At 31.1% G+C, this 24,726-nt stretch overlaps 3 protein-coding genes across 3 annotated transcripts; 1 reads left to right on the top strand and 2 right to left on the bottom strand.

Annotated features, from left to right (window-relative positions):
• Positions 1-1,245: 1,245 nt before the first annotated feature.
• LOC111209892 lies at positions 1,246-3,084 on the bottom strand. The gene is made up of 4 exons (XM_022709928.2): positions 2,579-3,084; positions 2,386-2,472; positions 1,847-1,991; positions 1,246-1,567 (listed from the first exon to the last, which is right to left on the bottom strand). Exons 1-4 carry the CDS (start codon positions 2,606-2,608, stop codon positions 1,464-1,466), a joined length of 366 nt encoding a protein of 121 aa, XP_022565649.1. The 5' UTR covers positions 2,609-3,084; the 3' UTR covers positions 1,246-1,463.
• A 1,725-nt stretch (positions 3,085-4,809) lies between these two features.
• On the bottom strand, positions 4,810-6,133 carry LOC106395673 (protein FANTASTIC FOUR 1-like). The gene has a single exon (XM_048769575.1). It carries the CDS (start codon positions 5,962-5,964, stop codon positions 5,257-5,259), a length of 708 nt encoding a protein of 235 aa, XP_048625532.1. The 5' UTR covers positions 5,965-6,133; the 3' UTR covers positions 4,810-5,256.
• A 10,409-nt stretch (positions 6,134-16,542) lies between these two features.
• On the top strand, positions 16,543-24,462 carry LOC106392263 (ent-copalyl diphosphate synthase, chloroplastic). The gene is made up of 15 exons (XM_013833072.3): positions 16,543-16,877; positions 17,640-17,711; positions 17,801-17,880; positions 18,160-18,466; positions 18,786-18,969; positions 19,204-19,418; positions 19,538-19,658; positions 19,743-19,855; positions 19,938-20,164; positions 20,339-20,454; positions 20,791-20,889; positions 21,462-21,716; positions 23,028-23,163; positions 23,565-23,741; positions 24,059-24,462. The coding sequence occupies exons 1-15, from the start codon at positions 16,760-16,762 to the stop codon at positions 24,266-24,268; spliced, it is 2,430 nt and encodes an 809-aa protein (XP_013688526.1). The 5' UTR covers positions 16,543-16,759; the 3' UTR covers positions 24,269-24,462.
• The last annotated feature ends 264 nt before the right edge of the window (positions 24,463-24,726 follow it).

Raw genomic sequence — 24,726 nt, 5'->3', positions numbered from 1 at the left:
GTCGAACAGGGTCCGAGTATAAAAATATAAAATAATTAAAGAAATTTTAACAATATATACATAAATTATGGTCACAAAATCACTAATTTAGATTTTATAATTTACAAAAAACGTTAAACATATATAAATAAATTACTAATTTCTAAAGTTATTTCATTATGCTTTAAATTTATCGTTAATATTTCTGAACAGGGTCCCAAAAAAATTTGAGACGGCCCTGCATCTCAGTTATGTGTTTCTCCGTTGGGGCTATGTGCCTCTAGACCATTATGGTATGTATTTTTAGGCTTTCATGCTGGTTTTTTTTCCTAATAAAATGAAACAGTGTTAAAAAAAACACTGAGGGTCGTCTCTTTCGTTTCTTCCAATATTTGAATCCTAAAGAGTATAACTAATGAATAAGGCTACATATGGATTTTCATGATGTAATTTGTGTGATATTGTTAGACGTAGATTCTCATTTTTGGTGAAATCGTTGCTATAATATTTTTTATAATCTAAATAATACTCATTCCGTTTCATTTTAAGTGTCGTTTTAGAGAATATTTTTCGTTACAAAATAAGTGTCGTTTTCGATTTTCAATGCAAAATTTATTAATTTTATGCAAAATTTATTTTTCTACTGGTTGAAATATGGTTAGGTGTATAGGTAATAGTGTTTTTTTATAGGAAATGTATAAAATTAATTGTTTTTTTAATCCGTGTCCTGAAACTTAAAACGACACTTATAATGAAACAGAGGGAGTAATAAAGATAAAGAGAGTTGCAAATTGAAAATGATCACATTATGAATATTCAAAGTCACAAACGGGTTGATCTTATTTTTGGTTATTATTCTTTATATTACAATACTAAAAGGGGAATACTCTCAAATTCTAAGCTGTCCACGTCCTCTTAAAAAATCATCCAATCAGAAGGCTTCATTTTACATGTCATCGTCGAAACTGGTTTCATTTTGGGTTTTTCTTTTTAACAATTTAAACGGCCCATTAAGCCCAAAATACCTCAAGAGTCTGAAGCGTAATATTTTTTGTTCTTCTCAGATTATCTCACATCATCGTCACCAATCAAATTCTACACTCATACGTTACAGTAACCTAAGCATCATCAATCTATTATCCTCTTGAAAGTACCTTAAATGGGGTTGTTCCATCTCTCCTTATATCTCTTTCTATGTAAAGTGTTCTGTCTGAATATTAGGCCTATTTGCAATTCAATGTCGAGAAAGAGGGATGTGAAGTGGCATAAAAAAAAGCTTATGATTGGTTGATTTTTCTAGCTGAGGTGGACACCCTCTCTGTTGAAGATATGCAACTTTTACTGTTGTTATTATTCTTTATTACTACTATAAACCCAATGGTAACGAAACATAAACGACATGAGAATCTTTCCTTTTCTTTTTATTTGACTCTACTTCTTCGCATTAATGAGTAAAATTGGTCAACGGCACCAAGGTCAGGTCATTAATAAGTCCATTCCTCCGGGAGAAGTTTCTCCAGCGAATCAAAGGGAGTTTCCACCGTTTCGCTCTTCTTCTCCTTCGTCTTCGAATCATCTTCACGAATTTCTACATTGAAAAACAACATAAATATATTTGAAATAGTTTTTTTTTTAACATAATGTATTCAAAATAGGTCAAACAAATAAAAAGAAGGGAACATAATTTATTTTTTGTCATAAACAAACTGACAAACTGTAACAGCAGACTGTCACCAGAGTTCAAGTCCCGGCCACTGTTAACATTTCGGCATTGTCAGGAATAGAAAACCGATACATGGTAACACGTGACTAGTCCGGACCATTTCTGTATAACCAGAATATTCCTGTATAATTCAAAAAAAATAACCTGTTTTTTTGGTTGGCGGATGCCAAGCCATGGCGGGTAAAAATACTCCAGTGCCAGAAGATGCACGACCCGAGAAAAATGGCATTTGGTCCTCTCCTTTACTCATTTGCCAACTGTTTTGCTGCATTTGCCTTGTATTATAGCTCTTCATAACACAAAAATACATAATACAATTAGTTTTGAGTTTTTAAAATACTCACAAGAAAAAATGTAACACAAATTAAATTTGCAACTAAAGTATCTAAAGAGCATAGCCAGGCCGAACTTAAGCTTAAAATCATGAAGCTAATGTTGTAAACGCCAAACGGTATAATAAATTTAAAGGACTTTAGTTTTATAAATTCATTGTGGTGTACTGGACTCTACTATTTATATCTTAGAAATGGAGGATACAATACACAAAGTCACATTTTATAGGGGCATGCGATCGCCTTATGCATCATAATTTGACGAACTAACGATATTTCCCTCTAATCTAGACTTTTCCATAAAGATTGAAAAAACACTTTATAAAAATAATGAAAAAAATCTTAAATTACCAAATCTCTGAGAGGAGGTGCACCAGGTCGACGTAATCCACCGCTGCCGAGGTGATTGTGGTTCTTGACAGGAACCGACTTCTGCAACTGTATCGGAGAAAAGAAGTTAATGACGCTTTCTGTATACAAATGAGATCAAACTAATATGACATAATCGATTAAAAAAATAACTAAGATATAGGATGATATAAACCTGATGCTTGTGACCCATAGTATCTCCCATTTTAATCTTCGATGAAGAAGAAAAAGACTAAGAGACGGGAGAAGAGATTTGATTTCGCCCAACTTCTAACCTGAAACTTAACTATATATATTAGTGACGATGAGTTTGTAAAGTAAGGGAGAAGAGATGACGATGAGTTTGTTTGGAATGCTAATTATTATTTCTTCAGATTATATTATAAGATTTTGAATGCCTCCATTTATTGTTTTTTTGTTTTTACTGAAAAATACATTTTTGTTGACAACAGAAAAAGGAAAATTATGATTTGACTATTTGGATTCTTGACTTCATTATTAGGAGGATGGAATGAGAGTTACATACCCTTTCATTTCAAATTTTCAAAACAAAACAAAATAGTCATATGGTTTTACATTATAGAAAGTTTCTTGGTCAATTATTCCCTTAAACCGCATGGTAATCATGTTGTAACGTTAACATTAATGGAACTTACTTGACTACTTTACATATGACTTTTGACTACTACATTTTTTTATCTTTACCTATGACACACCATTCATATGAAAGGCATAGTAATTATATGGTAACATCAATCTTAATAAAAATCACCATCTGTAACTTTTTACCTTAAAATATTAAGAAGTATTTTATATTGTTTTGTTTAGCTGCAGATAAATTAATAATTTCAGTTGACACAATAAAATTATATAGTTTCTAAGAAAGATCAAGGAGATCAGGTCAGGGGAGTGGGTTGAGTTGTATTTGGGTAAACGCCTCTCTAATATTTAATCGTATTGTTATATTTAATGCTATATAGTTTAAGTTGTTCCGTACAAATACCATAACGGCTGTAAGTAAAGAAGGGCTTTACATAAACTACAAATTCGAATTTCATAGTTTGTTTTGTAACTTTGTTTTTCTTGCTATAAACCAATTCTACAGAGAACCTGTTAAAAGCGTATTTAAATCCAAAACAATATTGCAACTATTATTCAGTGAGTATATATCACCATACTTGTAACTTTTACATTTAAATTACAACCAAGTTTTTGTTTAGTAAATAAAACGAAGAATAAGATCCCAACATAGGTCCGGACGAGGTAGTCCAAGTGGCAGGACGGGCCTGTGGTGGCAACCACCATCCGGGTTCGATTCCCTCCCCATGCGGAAACTACCCTGCCTCTTCTGGACACCAAAGCGGTACTGGGTTCGATCTAGCCCAGGTAAAACCCTCCCGGGTGAAGTGGACCGCTGCCTGACCGGGCCCAGAGGAATGACCCGCGAAGCGGGGAACCCCTGGATTATCAAAAAAAAAAAAAAAAAGATCCCAACATAGCAACACATCCAAGGTTTTATGAAAACGTAAATGTAGTTCACCTCGAGCTTGAAAAAGCTAGAATGTCATGTACTACTTGGTGAATAATAGAGAAACGTGAATAGGATTGGAAAGCAGGTCAAACTCGCCCCACCACGGATGGAGTAGTTATTTAATTATATTTACTTATTTTTAAATAATAATAAAAGTTATTTATAATTAAAATAATATAAATATTTTAATAAAATTAGTCCATTTTAAATTACATCTAACAAATACCCAATCCAATAATAATGAATTTCACTTTAAATTTAAATTTAAATTCCATTAAATTTCATTGAATTCATTAATTCAATAATATCCCCTTAGTTTCCACAAGATTATTCGTCGCCTAAACAAATCGCATCTCCTCAAGATCCATAATATCATCGAGTCACATACCCAAATTTCTTCTTCTTCGGATTCATTATTATTTTATTCACAAAACTGTATCAGATGTTGCATATATAAATCACATTAGTTTTATACTTTCTATGTTTCAAAATAATGTACATTTAGGAGTTTTTACATTTATTAAGAAACACATATTAAAACTTTGATTATAAATGTATTATTTTGTATGATTAACTATTTTGCACAACTATTAGACAAAAAAAATCAATAAATACAATTAAATTTTTATAAATTTACAATTTTTCATTATTACCTAATAAAATATGCATTGAAATGTAAAAAAATGTATTTTTGAAATAATAATTTCTAAAACATTGATCATTTTAAACCAGTTTTGATAGTTTTGATTTGACTATCACTTCATGGATTTAGGATCAATCATCATTTCTCGTTTTTTTTTGGTAAACTAAACTGTTTTGGGAAACTTTTTTATTTTTGTGCAAAGGAAATTTATATTATATTGACTACTGCCCATCGTATACAGGTGACCTTTGGAACTCTTTCTACAAAGACATAGTACACCACACTGACGAGACGAACATTCGATCTCTGACAATCGTTTTTGAAAAAGGGACCACTAGAATACAAACTCTTCTCAAATAAGATTGGACGGATGAGTCCGAATAAGATTATTAACTTACTGTGTTATATTATGGCTCTGAATCTTGGCATAACCTTGTACTAAGTATAATCAAATGAGTTATGACATACAAAACAACTTAAAATTTAAAACAAATGAGGAATATTTTTTTTTTAAATGAAAAATATATAGTATCAATGTAGAATATTTGGAAGCCGTAGCCAGTAAAACAATGGGACGTAGAAAACACTCATAAGCCATACTAACTCAAAGGTATATATATGTAATTATTGTATGGCTCTTATTGTATTGTATATAAAAATTGCCGACTTGAGTTTCCCATCATGTAATCACCCAAAATTGTTGCTGCTGCCAGTCATGCATGGTTTTAGGCTCGCATCCATTTTCATTGCTTCTCCTTCTTGGCCTTCTAAATTTGTTATTTCCGATTTTACCCTCGTCCTCCTCCTCTGCATCATCTTCTGGTCCATTCTCGTTGTCTTCATCTTCGTCATGAGCTTCAAATTCGGATTCATTATCTGACAAACAGAGACGAAGCCTTCCTTCACAACGTTTAGATACAAAGCAACGAGGCGGTGAGCAAACCCTAATTGCTTGAACTACAAGACGACCATCTTCTGTATAAGATTTCACCATGCGGCTATGGTTAAACCCTTTCACGGATTTTAACGGCGGGGGGAAACTGTTTTCACGTACTTTAGGGTAAGTTTCTTCTCGTGGTGTTCTCTTAACAGGAAGCATTGGTATATTGGTTGCTTCCAGCGCAAGCAACGAGATCTCGTCTCCAGTTTCACTCCCACTCTCGGTACCGAGACTCTCTGTGCACATCTCGAGGCTCAGTTTAGCTACGGACAGCTTCTGATCAGTTGGGTGGACGTAAGACGTTTTCTTTGTTTGGTCTTCTCTGTTTCGGACAATGCCTTTGGCTTCACAGAGAGATTGCAGGAAACTCCATCCACCCACGTCAGCGTTTTGGCTTATCTGCTTCTTGAGAAGATGGTCGTAAGCTTGGCCAAGTATTACAGACATGTTGTGAGGGTAAAACAAAACAAAAACAGAGTGAAACAGAAAACTGTAAGAGAGATAGAGAATGGGACGAAGATAAAATGGAGTAGAAGGGATAAATAAGTGTGTATTTATAACGTGGACTATACCTTGAGATTTGGGATTTTTTTTTTAATGATTTCAATTTAGTTTACTTTTATGTGTAAATATATAGATATATATACAAATGATAAAGTATTTTATCACTTCACTCGTTCTAAAACTAATTTAATTATTTTCGCTTTTTAAAGAGCTTTTTTATGTCAACGAATTATAAAATTAAATAGTGGCTAATGACAAAAGTATCATCAAGTGTTTAAATATGTATAATGACTACTTCATATAGCTGGAAAACGAATATTCGTCATATTATAAGCAAGATAGCACCGTGCGAGTGGAGACTGACTGAAACCTATTTCAAGATTTCTTTGTATTCTTTTCCAAACTATCCTATTCTTTTCTGTCCAATCAAATCTTTACACCAACTAGAACATGAAATCTTTCAACTACTAAAATCTTATAAGTATGTTTGTTTGAATACCGATCGGCCCACGTACATACAGTAAAATGTATTTTTATAAAAGAGTTCGTTTTTTATATGTACTAATTTATTGGATATTTGTATAACACTTGATCATTCAAAAGATTAGTAAGGTGTATTGAAGTATGTTTGTTTGTGGTTATTTCTTGAACAATAAGCATAAGGTGTATTGAAATTTGTATATTATTGTGTTCACTGCTCTACGTGTATCTATATGATCTTGCTCTGCTAGAGAAAGTAATATCTTGACCACATATATATTTTTCGTTTTTTTTCTGCAGTAGTCAACCTTTTACATTAGTTAAGGATACCTTAAAGTTTTAGTTTACTAACTCATACCAAAACTACAAGTAGGAGATCTGATTATTTTACCTAACTCTTATTACACGTATACATTTAGTCATTTACATTATCCCAATGTTGGAGAGCAAAGAATATGAAGAACAACTGAACAACCCTATAAGTACATTTAAAAGGGGTAGTCAATGATATGTTAAATAAAGAGTTGAATAATAGAACAGTAGCTATTATAGAAAAAAAAACATAAGAAGAAGCTTTTAGTAACATCTAGTGGTGTTACTCTCATGAATAATGAAAAGAAAATATTCTTATTTTCTACAATTATAATAGCTTTTCTATTTAAGTAAAAGAAACAACAGCCGACCAACAATATTCTCCGTAGATGCCATATTGTAAAAGAAGTAGTTCATGCACTGACGTCTTTGAAGTTTAACATTGGACGTAGATTAGATTGATGCTTTTAAACCACTGATAAGATGGTGGTTTTCTTTTCTAAAACTTCCGTTAACAGCAATGTTGATTTTTGGATATGGTTGTATTGATAACATGTTAGGACTGTTTTGCAAGAGATACAACTGTAACTGACACAAGCTTCATGGAACCAACAGATTGACATTTTCCACTTTGCAATATTCTGGTCCGAGGACAAAAAATTGTGAAGGTATATAAAACCTAATAGTATCAGAGTTCACAACTATTCTTTCGAACGGTGATTAGACATGAATATCAAACCTAATAGTATCAGAGTTCACAACTATTCTTTCGAACGGTGATTAGAGTGAGTCATGCAAGAATCAAACAAACCTAACTAAGGTATATTGATGCAAGACTTGAAGAACGACCAACAAATTTAAAACTTCAGAATGTAAATTTTCAGGGTTTGCAACATCAAATGTGTGAGATGAGTAGTGCAATCACGAAACAATGATTTCAAATACGAATACAAAAAAAAACGACTTATGAAAAATGTTTTCTGATTTCCGATTTTCTTGTTATGTTTAATTATTTACTACTCACATGTATGATGAAAGATCAAACACATGTATGTTCTCTAACGGCAACTAATGTCTGACATCTAAAGAAAGTGATATATTGTTCTTATTAATGACGATAATGAAGAGGTTCTTGACCCGTACATTCTCTTAGAACGATGGCTATGTCATTTAAATCCTTTTGTGGAGAGAATACTCTTTCCAACAAGATTTGAACATGTGCTCTCTCAAATATCTACTAAGTTATCTATGAATTTAACCAATAAGCCAACTTTTCCTTGATGCAATGGTTACAAAATACGCCTCCTATATGGCTATGAGAGCCTAGTGACATTGGTACATGCATTGATGATAAATTATATATTAGCATAGTATATCTCATTAACTTTAAAGTAATTATTTTGATTAACGGACAAAAGAAGTTTCTAATTTAAGTGAAGTATACTTTTTAAAGGCTGTAATTGTATACACAAATAACAGTTTTGGTGTTAATTAATGGTTTTAAAAGCTAAGTAAAATATGCCAAGAAAGTAGAAAGGTATAAGACGAATATGTACCATTTTATCTGTCGACAATGACCCATAAACCATTCGAATGTCGCATTTGCCAACCTCTACATATCTTTCGAGCTTTTTGCTACGATTGGGGCTTGTCCAAACCAATCAGAAGAGAAGAAGAAAGTAAAGAGGATTCTTTTGCATCATCAACATTCCACTGCTGGCCTGAAATTATAATGCAAGGGGAAATCAAAAGTTAAGATCCTTCACATTTTTTAGTTATTTTGTGAAGCCTTTATTCAACTTTATAATCTTTATAGTAGCAACAACGTAAGAGCATCTGCATCGCGCGTCTCTAAAAGGGGGGGAGGCCCACGAGTTTGGAATAAACCGTATACAAAGTGTGCACAATAAGAAATGTATGCTGTGTGTTTTTTGCACTGTTCGCAGGCCCCACCGACACGTGGCAGCCCGCGATTGGTGCGCTTTTTATTTTTATTTTTTTTTATTTTTTAAATCAGAAAAAAAATAAGAGACTTTAGCGATGCAGATCCTCTGAGGTAGAATCTCTTTCATGTTTACACAAACATGTCAACTGAGAATATTCTCTTCTCAAACTTTTGACTATACTCATCCCTTTGTTTCATAACAACATTAATTAAAGTGTTGTGACTATCTATCTTATTAAAATAGAATCATATAAAAATGATCTTGTATTTACGTGGTATTATGAAAAATATATCGCTACTTTTTAACTATGACTAGAAATTTCATTAGATCGATGTAGTTTGGTCATTACTTACAATTAGACTATTTTAATTGAATGCACTATTACACGTGAGACTATTTTACCATTAAATAATATTTTAATTTTTTTTATATATTTATATATTATGATGAATTTTTTTATAAAATCTTTTAATTCGTATATATACTTTTTGTGACATATACATACTGATTTTTTACGTTAAAAGTTGGCAACTTTAATCAATAATTATATATAATTATATATTAACAACATAATATATTTTTCATCGTCTAATTTAATGATCATTATATATAAGACTAAATATTTGTTGGAGTTAATTGATTTGTATATTTTAATAGATATACCTTAACTTAAAACGAAGTTATTACGTAGTGGTACATATATAGAAATTAGAAGCATACTACTCATTCTGATTTTTATTTTTAAAATCGTATTATATTTGGTTCCTTTTAACAATCGGATAGATATATGCACACACACATATATATATAAACACTAATAAATCATTGTTATTCTTAATAAATAATTAAATTTATTTATTAGAGTAAATTATTATAAATTAATATAATAGAAATCAGCCAAAAATAAAAATGTATTTTAAAAATAAAAAAAGTAAATTGGAGATTGGTTATCACCGGAGGCAATCATCAGCAAAGAAAAAAGTATGAATAGACAAATACAATTAGATGAAAACCTTTGTCTTAACGAAGTGGCTTAGGTCCGTTCGCCGGAACAATGCAAATATCACTGATAAATTTACAAATTTGTTTTGAACATCATGACGCAATGGTAAGGACGAGCTATTTCCTGAATCCAGCTTTCATGTTCGAACTCTAGTATAGAAAACTACGGCACGATTGTCTCTGGACATTTCACATGGGTATGGACCTTTGTGGTCTATTTGTAAACCAAGTATGCGAATCTATCTATAGATCACGCAGCCCCAGGAAATCAGTCCGAGTCTGTTTGCGTATAGGATCTACTTCTAACTCCTGAGTTATAAGAAAAAGCTACAAATTAAAGAGATAAAACAATAAAACATAAACTTGTAGTACACATTTAGCTTTCTTATGTACGAATGCTATGTCACGGGCTTTCTTTCATACTTTGGGCTTTGTACAAATTAGGCTTCCGATATGTTGGACTAGGCCAAGAATATAAAAGGGTTGATTTGATATGAATCTACCTATATATGCCAAGTCCAAAAGAAAACAAAAATCAAATTAACATAAATCAAGACCTACGTCGAATTAACAATTAAGCTCTTAAGTCTAGTAGTTAAGAAGATCAACGGATTTGGGGTTTGATTTTTCAGAAAATACAGATTATGCATATTAATAGATGTAAAACCTGTCAAGAGTTTTAGAGCAGTACAATTAAAGTCGTATGCCATGATTTCATGTATTATGAAGAAAAAAATTGTTGAAATATTAAATTTATCTATCGAAATCCAAAAACATAGAACCAAAAGAGACTTTTTTTTTTTTTGGACAACTGAAAATCTTATATATTAAAATAGAAGTCATGACTTCTTTCATGTGTGATTTTTTTTTAATTTGGACCATCATTTAGAAATTTCATTAAATGTAATTTACTAAAATTAATAATATATAGAATCTTTGAACTACTTTAATCATAATATCTTTTGATATCTTTTTATTTTAAATATACATAAATTTATTTAAAAAATTCAAAAAATCTGTTTTAAAAGATTTTCACAAGATCTTCATTTTCAAAAAAAATTATTTAAATATTTTCACTAATATATCTTAAGTCATGACTTCTTTCATGTGTGATTTTTTTTTAATTTGGACCATCATTTAGAAATTTCATTAAATGTAATTTACTAAAACTAATAATATATAGAATATTTGAACTACTTTAATCATAATATCTTTTGATATCTTTTTATTTTAAATATAAATAAATTTATTTAAAAAATTCAAACAAATCTGTTTTAAAAGATTTTCACAAGATCTTCATTTTCAAAACTTTTATTTAAATATTTTCACTAATTTTGAAATTAGTTTTTCAAATGTTATTATACATTAATATATGTAGTTATCATTTTTAAAATGAAAAATAAAAAAATTATATCATATTTTTATCTATTGTATAATCATAATCAATAATATTAAAAGATGTAAGCAGGCCTTAGCATATAAGTATTTTGTTTTCAATTCTTGACTAGATGTAAGTAGGCCTTAGCATATAAGTCCGCAAGCCCATTTAGCTCCCTTTTGATGAATGAAAAACGACATGAAAATGAAGAAAGACGGGAGAGTGCGGCGATGTCCGAGAGTACTTCAAAGAGCTCGGTCGGATGACGTCCCGCGGTTATTGCTCCGATGAGCACTTGAGAGTCTGATTTTAACCAGATGGTGTTGAAATTGAGATCGATCGCGTGTTGGAGGGCATTCCTTATAGCCAAGGCCTCCGCCATACGAGCTGATGAAACATGTTTCTGGAACAGAGATTCACGATTGATCTCATGTCCTTGGAGATCAGTGAAGACCCAGGCCAGTCCCGCTTCTCCAGTATCAGATCGCCACGCTGCGTCGATGTTGCAGCATATCGTGGCCAGGTGAGGGTTCTGATGAAGGGAAGAGTGGGTGATGATCGGTCGCGGAGAGACCGTTTTGCAAATCTTTGATTGGGCTTTGATTGGAACCAAAGGAGACTAAAGAAGCTAAAAGTGCTCAAACTCAAAAATCTTCAGTACAGGTTTTAAAACAAAGAGATGAGCCATCACGCTTCAGGTATATATATGCGATATTTCATCGTCTTCTTCGTCCCCTCCCCCACTTCCTTGTTTTAGATTGTGAATGTTTTTAGGAATAGTTCTTGCTATAAATAAAGTTGAATTTGATGGACTATGATGGCAACATCCATTTCTATCTCCATGTTTGGAAACCCATTTTTGTGAGAAGAGCGTCTTACTTTGGAAGACTGTTGCAATTGAGATTGAGTGAGAGTTTGTGTCCAGTCCGGATTGAAACAGATGCCAAGAAAGTTCTGCTAGCAACAATGCCTAAATTGTGAATGAGAATTGACATGCGAAGAAATGGGATGGGATCCCCTGTGTCTAATCTATTACAACAAACTAACCATGTGATGAAAACTTGGCATGGGATCAGAACGGGATATGAGAATTTGGAAGCCATAAACATTTTTAATATTTTATAAAAAAAGTTTTCATAACTTGGAAGCCTATGCTCATGTTAAAAGCCTAGAAAAAAAATTGGAAGCCAAAGTCCTGCTCTGGGTGAGACCGATTGAGGGAAGTAAACAATGCTTTGTCAGTCCACATTATGTTGAATCATTATTTTTTTTTGGGTCCTAAGTACTTCTCATTGAGAATTTTGATCATTTTTGCCATGTCTTTGCCTCCAAAGAGGTTCCAATAGCCCAGATTTGGACCCAAGATCTGCCTGATAAAATCAATAAATTCATGAATTAACTGCCAACGACGTTTTAAAAATTTAGATCCACTTGCACCAGTAGCTTCTGCAACTTTAGCTTTTCTATCAATGCCCAAAAGTCTAAATAGTGTTCTAAAATACGGTATACGCTAATCGGGCGGTGAACTACCGTATAACGTTTAACTGTATATACGGACGTTTACACAGAGCATATACGGTAAATATTTTTATACAGGAAAATATAATATTTAGTAATTATAGGGATAAATCTAAAATATATATCATAAATCTGTATATTTCTTAATATTTTATAATCTAAAATAAATAGTATAATTTTAAATATATACTAAGATCATTTTTTTTTTGTAGAAACTGGATGTAAAACAAAGAATTACATTACAAGAAGATATTTTGGAAAATGAAATATAACATCCACACGTTTATCTTCCACAGTGTTAACAAGATTAGTGAGAAAAAAAAAGGTTGTACACACCTTCCTATAAAATAAGGATTCACCAACGCAAAGTTAAATAATTGTCTTCATTAGTCTTTTTAATTCAAGTCGTTGACAAAAAAAAAATCAAGTCAAAACTTCCAAAAACAGGTTATAACGTATAAATTAACCGAATTGTCAAATTCGGTACGTTAAGGTTCCGTATAACGTATAGCCAGCGCTTATATGGCCGCATACGACGTATTTTAGAACAGTGGCTAATAGTATGGGTTTTGAGCCATTTGTAATCTCAACTTTGAAGAAAATTTCCCGCTAGTGGTCTTAGCTTTAAAAGTTTTTTTTCACATCTAAGATCTTCCAGTAGTGTTTGACCCAAAAAAACCCATAATAAATCCGACTTAAGCAATAAACATCCATACCAACTTTAATGATAATAAAATCTATGTACCCTGTAATTTTTGAATCCAGAAACTCCCTTCTTTCTTAGGACACTCAAGTCTGACCATGCCACCTTAGCCTTGGTAGATACATTTGACGCCCCAAAAAAAAGCCAAAAACATTTTCTCAATGTGATCAAGACGACATCGGTTAGGACAATGAAAAGCTGAACATCAAAAGTCGGTGGTATCCACTGATTTAATAAGCTGAAGACAACCTCCATACAAAGTGAGCTGTTTGACCACTTAAGAAGCCAAGAGTGTATCTTGTCAATATGATGTTCATAATCAAGTTGGGTCATATTGGCAAATCCCAAGTGTCGAATGGAAAACATATTTAAAGTATATCGATGAGGTATGTAAACTGTTTATTGTAAAGCTTTGTGTTGCTAAATATATATATAACCTCTTTAAATTAATAATCTAGAAATTAATATACACTAAAAACTTCTATAAAATAGTATAATTTTATAGTCCCAAATTGAATTTTTTGTTGAATTAGTATATCGATAAATTAATAACCTATATAAATTAATAAAAAATTATAGTTTTGGTGTAGTCCCAACATTAATTTATAGAGGTTTCACTATATATATATATATATATATTAACATCTTGTCAACCTATTCATCATAGTTATATATGCTACAACTAATGAAATTTGATCAACTGATCATCATTTTTGAGAAATTTATACAAAATATTATTTTGCTGATAAAATTTTCAGTCTGTATATATTAACTATAAATTTAAATATCTATGTTTATGCAATGTTTGATAAATATCATTTATTTATAATAAATTAATTATAGAAAATGCATTTTTGTTGGTAATTCATATATGTGAATTATTCGCAATCTTTAAATTAAATTTTCTAATAAACTATTATATTGAGATAAAAAATTATTTTACAAATTTTAAGTTTTTAACGGTGTAATGTTTAAAATAGATTTTGTCAGATTTAAAGACGGTTAATCCAAAATAGCCATGAAGGAACGACACAATTTTAAATTGTCAGTTTTTCCAACTTATCAGATGGATATTGTTTGTCTTTTTAATATATTTCTAAAAAGATTGGATAGCCTATTTTCAATTTATTTTCATAATATTTTATCGTTTTTGATTAAGACGAAAAAGTTATCTATATCATTTCTTAAAAGTTAATTTTATTGTTTATCATAAATTTCTTACCCCTAAATTGGGTTACCAACATATTGTATTTTTACAATTTAATTATGAGGTTGCCAAAAGAAAATTCCGTTTAAACATCTAATCTATGTATAAATATTCAAAATGTGTATACTTTTTATATTGTTATTATCTTATGCTTTGTCCATTTAATGTTCATTAATTAAAGTCGAGGACCGTATGCTGAGGCTTCTTTACAGCGATCATTTAAAACACTTAACATGCGGTATAACTGCTCCAAGAAGTGCTCTCCCGTGGCGGTGCCGGGATTGTAGAGGACCCGAATATTTAGAGGATTGTGTATATTTTATTTAAATTAATGTGTGTTAAAACCAAATGACTATTATTAGTTTTGATGTTGTAACTATTATTTTTTAAAACATATTCAGTGAGTAGATCAATATGTAATTATTATAAATAGTATCGTATAACTGCATATATATATATATATACATTTTACCAATATATGATAAACAAGTGTAATTTAGAAACCTTTTCAAATTTAATTTAATGATTAGTAAGTTTATGACAAAAAAAAGACTAGTAAGATTATGATTTGTTATATACAGATGTGTTTTCCCTTATAATGAAGATACATTATCTGACATAACTGAAAACTATACGTGTTGTGTAGCAAATGCAAGAAAATATTCAACTATGTTTGAATAATGTTAATTACTAACCTTAGAAATCTAATTTAACGATAAGATATGATTTGTTCTGCTAATAATATAGCTGTATTTGTTTTTTCATTTATCATGAAAAATATCATGTGGCAAACTAAAAATTATTAAATTATTCGTGTCTTACACCAAAAAAAAATTATTCGTGTCGTGTAACAAAAAAAAAAGATAAAGAAGGATTCAATTATAGTATCTGAGCATATGGTATCTATTTGAATAATTTTGACTAATAACCTTTTGAAATCTAATTTGATGATTAGTAAGATTATGTTTTCTTATATATAGCTGTATTTTATATATAATGAAAATACCATATGAAAATTATACGTATCGTGTAACAAAAAAGAAGAATAAATTAATAAGATTCCATTATATTCGAATAACTTGATTCAAATTGAAATAGTACAAGGATAATGCAATAATATAACTACACGTGTAGTATCATCTTGTATAGCTCTTATCATTTCCACTTTATCCTGCATATAAATTAATATTACAAAATGATGTAATCCATCAAAAAATGAAAAACAACAATGAGAAAAAATATATATTACAAGAATGCAAAATGAGAAACTCGTGAAGTTTACCTTTGTCACGAGATAAATACCACTTAGAAATATATATATATATATTGCAATATGCCTTGTCACAAAACGGATCAACATAAGTTATTTGTTACTTAAACTATTATTTTGTGAAAATAGTATGTCTGTATCTGACGTGAATCATATAGGATATGATTCAGAGGATTGCATGTAAGCCATCGTATGTGTACTTGGTTTCGAAGATAACGGCATGTACCATATCTTTTCTTTTAAAAACAAACATTTAAAATATAAAATAAGTTATAAATATATATATATTTAATATCAATTTTTATGTATATAATTTGATGATAATTTCAAAAAGAATTGGGATATATTATTCAATTTCAAAATTAGTTACTGAAATATATATAAAGTTTGGTCTAGACTAAATATAATAAATAAAATAATTGCATAATGGAAATATATTTGGTTTTTTTTAAGAATGTTATTGTTTAGATATATATAATGTTTCTGTTAAAATAAATCGTATATGCATAAATTTAGGATAATTTTTTTCAAAAAAAAAAAATTTAGGATAATTATTTTAGTTTCTAATTAATGGTCTAACGCAGATAAAAATAGGATCCTAAATTAATAGATGCAATTTTGAGATGGATACAAGAGAATGAGAATTAGAAGAAAAAGCCAAATATGCCCTTCAAATCCATTGCTATGGAAGGAAGATAATCCCACGGTAACACATTCCATGCATCCGATCTCTCTCTTCTTTCTCTCTCAAGAGTACAGTCAGATACAATCTCTGATGGGAAGTCGGTTCTGTCCTTATATAATCCCATTAAATGTTTTTCTCTCTCACCAGTTCTCATCTTTCTCTCTCTAGTTTCACAATCTCTCTTCTTCACTAAGTCTTTGATAGAAACAGAGAGGAGGAGCAAAAGGCTTCTAAGCCATGTCTCTACAATACTATGCTCTCAACTCCATTCAAAGTAACAACTTGTTCGGTACTAAAACAACACTTTCTCCTTCTTCTAGTTCTTCTCTCTCTTCTTATGTCCTTAAGATCTCAGGTGCGTGATCTCTCCTTTGTCTCCATCTGTCTTATAGAACACACACGATCACGAAAACAGAGTCTTTCATTAACATCTTTTGCTATGTCTGTAAACGAAATTCTCTTGTGGGTTTGATGATGATCAGTTCTTTAACTGAGTTTTCAATAAAAAATAATTTGTTTTTTTTTGTTATTTTGTTTTCCGTCTTTGATTTTCCCTAGAGAACAAAACGAAAAAACAGAGTGATGACTCTGTTTATATGTTCTCTCAGTACCCACGCGTGAGATATATTTCATCATCATCAATGTCTCTCTATCTCTCTCTCTTTTTGTTTTATTTTCTCGTTCTTCCAAACATTTTATAATCATTAATCACTCTTCGTTTATTTTTTCTTCGTTTCCCAATAATTCTCTTATTTATGTCTGATTTTGAACTTGTTTTTGTTTTTACTTTCTGAACGGAATGTCTTCTCCTAATTCGATGCAAAATCAGACTGACCACAACAATCTATAATTAGTACGTGGAAACATTTTAAGCCTACATTTATAATAAAATGAGACTATAAGATACTAGCAGTTTGAATTTATTATTAGAGAAAGTACGTTTAGAGAATCTAGTTCTCATTATTAGCGAATGGATTGACCTCGTATCGTGGCTTATAATAATTTTATGTTTGTTTGACCACGGACAAAAAATTAGTGCTATTTATTTATTTCTCTATAGTTAGCAAATTACTCATTCTCTTGTCAGTGTTATATTTTTAAATTCTGTTTTTGATAGGATCACCGCTAAGTTTGGGGAGCGACAAACCCAGAAGCTGCTCCATATATTGTACAAAACTTCGAACTCAAGGTCTAATTTAATTTTCAATATTTAAGTAGTAGTTTACATCTATTCCCTTTATTTTGTTTTCCATATAAAATTTCAATGTTTCTGTGCAGAATACCCTAAATCTCAGGAAATTCAACATGAGATACCTCTAATACAGTGGCAACAGCTTCAAGGAGATGATGCTCCTCAGGTGGTTTTTAAATATATATCGTCTATTTTAAAAGGCTGTTATTTGTTATAATTATTTTCTTGTCAATAATATTCACCAAAAATATCCTCATTAATATTCACTCTTCCTTTTTACCTTGATTTATACATTTCCCCCCGGAATCTATACTTTATATTCCATCAAAAATAGTTATTGTATCATTTGTATGTTTACATTAAAGGTACCAAAGCCACATATTTAATTTCAACTGTTGTTATGATTATATGCGCTGATTATAGTTTCGTGCATTTTGAATAATAGATTAGTGTTGGAAGTTATGATATTGCAATCGAAGAAGCAGTGAAAAGAGTGAAGTCCATTTTGAGAAATTTAAGTGACGGTGAAATTACGATATCGGCTTATGACACAGCTTGGGTTGCTTTGATCGACGCCGGAGATGAAACTCCGGCGTTTCCCTCCGCCGTGAAATGGATCGCCAACAATCAACTCTCCGATAGTTCATGGGGTGATGCCCACCTCTTCTCTTATCATGACCGTCTCATCAACACACTTGCCTGCGTCGTTGCTCTAACATCATGGAATCTCTTTCCTCATCAATGCCACAAAGGTAATTTATTTTTATTTGCAAAAAAAAATTAGGACACATGAAAAAATATCTCGACTTTCTGCAAAAAACGCAAATCCTTTTTTATAGTGGGCTGAAAAGAAAGTATACATTGTTTTATAGTTATGAGTTAGAACATCAATCTTCTTTCTTTTTATCGAATGAAAAACATCAATCTTCTTTTTAAAAAGTTTGAAATCTTTTTCCCATAGCCATTCAAACTAATATATACACACATATATATATATATATATAGGTTAAAAGAAACGTATCCTTTTTCCTTATTATTGTTTGAAGTATTAATTACTAGTTACCTGTTCAGGAATCATGTTTTTTAGAGAAAATATCGGAAAGCTAGAAGAAGAAGACGATGAGCATATGCCAATTGGATTCGAAGTAGCCTTTCCTTCATTACTTGAGATAGCTCGAGGAATAAACATAGATGTACCGTACGATTCTCCGGTCTTGAAGGATATATACGCCAAGAAGGAGCTAAAGCTAACAAGGTTTGCGTGTTGGGCCAAAAATATACAATTTTAAATATTCTATTTTTATATAAACATTTTCGAAAGTATTTATATACGGGTCCAATGTAGTTTCACTTAAAGCCAAAAAGAATTATTCCGTATAATATTTGCATACGTATTATAAGATATATATATATATATATATATATATATATTTTTTATATATTGACTAAGATGTGGATTAAATTTGGGCGTACGTTGAAATCTTTATAGGATACCCAAAGAGATAATGCACAAGATACCAACAACATTGTTGCATAGTTTGGAGGGCATGCGTGATTTAGACTGGGAAAAACTATTGAAACTTCAATGTCAAGATGGATCTTTCCTCTTCTCTCCTTCCTCGACCGCTTTCGCATTCATGCAGACCCGAGACAGTAAGTGTCTTGGGTATTTGCGCAATGCCGTCAAACGTTTCAATGGAGGAGGTTTGTTATCTAGTAACCATGTCTACTCATATATTTTTGTCTAGTAGCATTCATGTGTATATATGGCAACGTATAACATCTACTTTTCACTAAATAAACTTTTATAATTATATTTTCAGTTCCCAATGTATTTCCTGTGGATCTTTTCGAGCATATATGGATCGTGGATCGGCTACAACGGTTAGGGATATCGAGATACTTCGAAGAAGAGATTAAACAGTGTCTTGACTATGTTCACAGGTTAGAAAAACGTTATTTTAATATTAACTTCATTTGTATATACCAAAGTAGTTTTACTCTAATGATGATGATGATAAATATCAGATATTGGACAGACAAAGGCATATGTTGGGCTAGATGTTCTCATGTACAAGATATCGACGACACAGCCATGGCATTTAGGCTCTTAAGACTTAATGGATACAAAGTTTCCGCAGGTAAAAAATAAACTTTGTTTTTTGGTAATATATTTAAACAATTTTAACCAAGTTAAAAGTATAACATCTAGTTCAATTTTAGATGTGTTCAAGGTCTTTGAGAAAGAAGGAGAGTTTTTCTGCTTCGCGGGCCAATCAAACCAGGCGGTGACTGGTATGTTCAATCTATACCGGGCATCGCAATTAGCGTTTCCAAGGGAAGAGATATTGAAAAACGCCCAAGAATTTTCGTCCAAGTATCTACAACATAAACAAGAGAAAGGGGAGTTGCTTGATAAGTGGATTATAATGAAAGACTTACCTGGCGAGGTAAGTTACATGTACAATAAGACCAGAAACACACAAATTACAATTGGTTCCAAAAAACATTACATCTGCACTTACGCACTCAATGCCATTTTAGGGTCATCTGATGGAGAAGGAAAACGACAAAGCGTGTTTGGCTCTTTTTTGCTTATTTTTGTTTTTTATTTTGCATGTTAGATTGGGTTCGCGTTGGAGATTCCATGGTATGCAAGCTTGCCTCGAGTTGAGACCAGATTCTATATTGAGCAGTATGGTGGAGAAAACGACGTTTGGATTGGCAAGACCCTTTATAGGTACTTTTTATTCTTCATATTTATTTTTTAAGTTGCATTGTCCAATGAATGCAAAACAAATGCATTGCACTAGCTGTTATAATGCATGCATGAGCTGACCATGTATGTGTTAAGATAAGGCCATTATGGTCATTTAGTTTGGTAAAATACATAGGTGATTTTAATCTGGATGAATCAAATCAATTGTAAATACCTAACTTGAACCGAATCGAATGTGGAGTGTTTTTTCTACGTTTAACAAGGACTGCGGGTAGTTGTAACACCTTTTTTTTGCAATTGCAAGTGTTTTAATTATAAAGTTAATTGGTAAACTAATAATGTTGGTGGACGATGTAGGATGCCATATGTGAACAATAATGAATATCTGGAATTAGCAAAACAAGACTACAACAACTGCCAAGCTCTGCATCAACTCGAATGGGACACTTTCCAAAAGTAATATCATCTCCACTCTTCATTTTTTTCAATAATCATGGCTTTTAATTGTTGTGAGTTTTTTTCTAAACTTTTAGGAAACTTTTATGCAAGTGGTTTAGGGAGATCTAATAAAAACTTTGTGATATTTCCGAAAAACAAACAAGTATTATTTTCTTATAAAATTTCTAAAAGAATTAGCTAAATGGTGTTTTTATTTATTTCATATGAGCAAAATCACAACCTTTTTCATGACAAAATCACAGCTTTTATTTAGTACTAGCAAGTTTATCGATGCTATAATTACTTTCTTCTTTTTGTATTTTTAAAAACAAAAATAAAACACTATGTTTTACTAAGTATTCGGTTAATAAATTATGAAACCAATTATTTATCTTTTTTTATCAATAAACCAATTATTTATCTCAAACTGGAATAGTATATATATATATATATATATATATATATATATATGTATTTATTTATTTTCTTAGTGTCTGGAAAGAAAAACTTTGGTTCCAGTTAAACCGTATCTTAAGTTTATATTTTTTTTCTCTATATAAGAACTAATTTTAAAGTTAATTTGTACGCAGGTGGTATGAAGAAAATTGGTTAAGTGAGTGGGGTGTGAGTAGAGGCGAGCTTCTAGAGTGCTATTACCTAGCGGCTGCGACTATCTTTGAGGCAGAGAGGTCACATGAGAGAATGGTTTGGGCTAAATCAAGTGTATTGGTTAAAGCCATTTTTTCCTCTTTCGGTGAATCCTATGACTCAAGAAGGAGCTTCTTCGATCAATTTCGTAACTATATTGCCAATGCTCGACAAAGTGATCATCACTTCAATAACAGGTAAATTACTCTTATGTTTTCTGATACATAAATTAAAGTGGGGAAAATTATGGAAAATAACACCAAACAAAGTTTTGGTTACAAAGAGTAAAATATCACACGTACCGCTACCATAATTTGATTATCAAAATAACTAAAATACTTTTTAAAGGAATTTTTAATCAACTAAAGAAACTAAAATCAAAAGTTTTTAATTTAGTTAAAAATAACTTAAAATATCAATATTAACATAATATTTTTAAATTCTATAAAGAAACGAAAATCAACAGTTTTTAATTTAGTTAAAAATATTTAAAACATCAATATTAACGTAATATTGTTGATATCTTAGAAATTTAAATTTATCATGAGTCTTATTTTTTAACAATTTATCATGAGTCTTTATCTAAAATTTATGCTATTTTAGAATAATTATCTTGTAATTTTTTGAGTTAAAATAAAGAGTTTGGTAAGGCCAGTTTTGTAGCAATGTAAATTTGATTTATGTCCCACCTATTGGTTTTACGGATTTTGCCTTTGCAACCCTTCCATCAATTATTTTGTCCATCTACTAACTCGCAAGCTCCTAGCATTTAAATCTATAAATCTATTGTTTAGATCCCACCTATTGGTTTTACGTTTAACCCTAAAAGCATGATTAACTCGGGATTCTTAGGATGAAGTTTTTATCGGAAGTTAAGAAACTGTTTTTTAGCTTTTAATTAAGAACTGGTTCTTAGCTTTTTAGTTAAAAGTTCAAAAATAGTTTTTTAACTTCCGATAAGATCTCCAAAAGAACTCCGGGTTTAATCATGCTCTAATTGAACGGTTGTTTGTTGGTTTCTGCTATTTGTTTATTTTGTGAAAGCACTGTTTGTTTCCTGGCAGAAAACACCAAGCTGTCTCCATTTAATTAAATATGAAGGATAAATTCATTTGACCTAATATCTTCTTTTTTAAACCTGAGATAAAAAAAAACTGTCAGCTTCATCGAAAAGATGATGTGCAGACAAAACTTTCATTTTATACGGCGTTTCGATGCCTGTATAGTTCTGTCCGAAAGTATATTTTTGTATTGGTTAAGATAAGAGAACAACTCTCTTCCAATAAAAACCAGATTTGGTGACGTTATAATAAAAATCTGGAGGCTGTGAAAAATGGAAGTTCCCATACGTACAAAGTAAAAGCTGGATTTATATACGTGTGTTTTTAATTTTATATATTTGATTTTCATACGTAAACAAAGTCAAAATGAAAAGAAAGCTCTAGTAGTATCAGTTGATTGACTAATTTGTCTATACTATAATAATGTATGGTGGATATGAAAATTAGGAGTATAAGATTGGACCGACCAAGGTCGGTTCAGGCGAGTGGGCTTGTCGGAATCTTAATCAGAACTTTGAATCAGATATCGTTTGATCATTACATGTCTCATGGTCGTGACGTTATCAGTCTTCTCTATCAATCGGTACGTTTCTTTCTTATTTTTTTCTTCCTCTAACGTTTATATTTTCTTTGCTTATGAATATTTAACAAATAAATACGTAGATAACATATATAAAATAAGTCACAACGGTAACTATAAGAAAACAGATTTGAATATAGAGCGTTATTTTTTATAGTAAATAATAAACAGTTAGCTGATGTGTTGAATATTAAAAGTTTGGAACGAATTGATTTCTTGTTTTTTCTCTTGTCGGGAATATTGTTTATAAAATTAGGGTTTCGGATAATATTTTTGCTAAACTTGTGTAGCTGCAATTTCATGGTGCTTTTGAAATATTAAAAATAATAAAAAGTTCGAAACACGTAGAAGGTGTATATCTTTCTATATACTTGTATGAGTATGTTTATTAATGTTTTTTATAGTGGGGAGGTTGGCTGGAGAAATGGAAATTAGACGGAAATGAAGGACATGGAGAGCTCCTGGTGAAGATGATAATTCTAATGAAGAACAATGATCTAACTAACTTCTTCACTCATCCTCGCTTTGTTCGTCTCTCAGAAATCATCAACCGAATCAATCTTATTGCCCAATACCTAAAGGTTAGTAATTTTTTTGGTCATATAAATTACAAAAACATTAATCAGATAATCATCACTGGTCTCTCTAATGCCAGAAGTCGCGTCATAAGGAAAAACTAATTCATTTTAATATGTTTTGTGTTGATATAAAAATAAACCTCAAAATATCCTCCATAATTCATCTCTAAATCTGATGTCCAAGTCCATAACTTCTTTAGCATGTGTTGTGGACCAGGCCTGCAAATAATCGATAATGATTGTTCCATTCGATGTTACAACTACTTCGAGTCTAGTCACCAGATCATACCTCTAACAAAAATGTATATGTCTTACTGCAGACAATGAGAAACGATAAGAAAGAGAAGACAATAAAGAGAATGGAGAATGAGATGGAGCAAATGGTTGAGTTAGTATTGTTGGAGGTTGACACATTCCGTGATGTCAGCATCACGTTTCTCGATGTTGCTAAAGCTTTTTACTATTCTGCTTCATGTGGTGATCATCTCCAAACTCACATAGACAAAATCTTGTTTCAAAAAGTTTTATAACCTTATCAATATCGATCCATGCCGGCGGTATTTTAATTATGTAATCAATGGATAGTCGATTCATGAATCTCTTGATTCTTGTATATATGGATATGTGGAGAAGGAGAATAATTTTTTTTTAAAATTAAACCATGTACAAGTCAAACCTTGGGAGTAGTTATTAGCCTCCATTTTCTATAGATATGAATGCTCCGGAAAACAACGTCTTGTTCAAGATGAAATCAGTATATGAACATCGACATATATCGTGTAGACTCTCTATGATTCTTTAAGTCATTCATTTTCTTTCGTCAACTCTAGGTTTGAACCGTGTGCATATTGAAAACGCGGACACTCCTAACCATTAGGTCACGAAGAGCATGTTTATCGCGGGATCTTAAATGCGTTGCTTAGGTTATTTGGCAATTAATTTTTTTTTAAAAAGGTATTAAACCAAGACGCGTATCTTAATTAGGAGA

This window comes from Brassica napus, chromosome C9 (assembly GCF_020379485.1).
Source record: "Brassica napus cultivar Da-Ae chromosome C9, Da-Ae, whole genome shotgun sequence".
Classification (NCBI taxonomy): domain Eukaryota; kingdom Viridiplantae; phylum Streptophyta; class Magnoliopsida; order Brassicales; family Brassicaceae; genus Brassica; species Brassica napus.
This window is presented reverse-complemented; position numbering and strand designations above follow the sequence as displayed.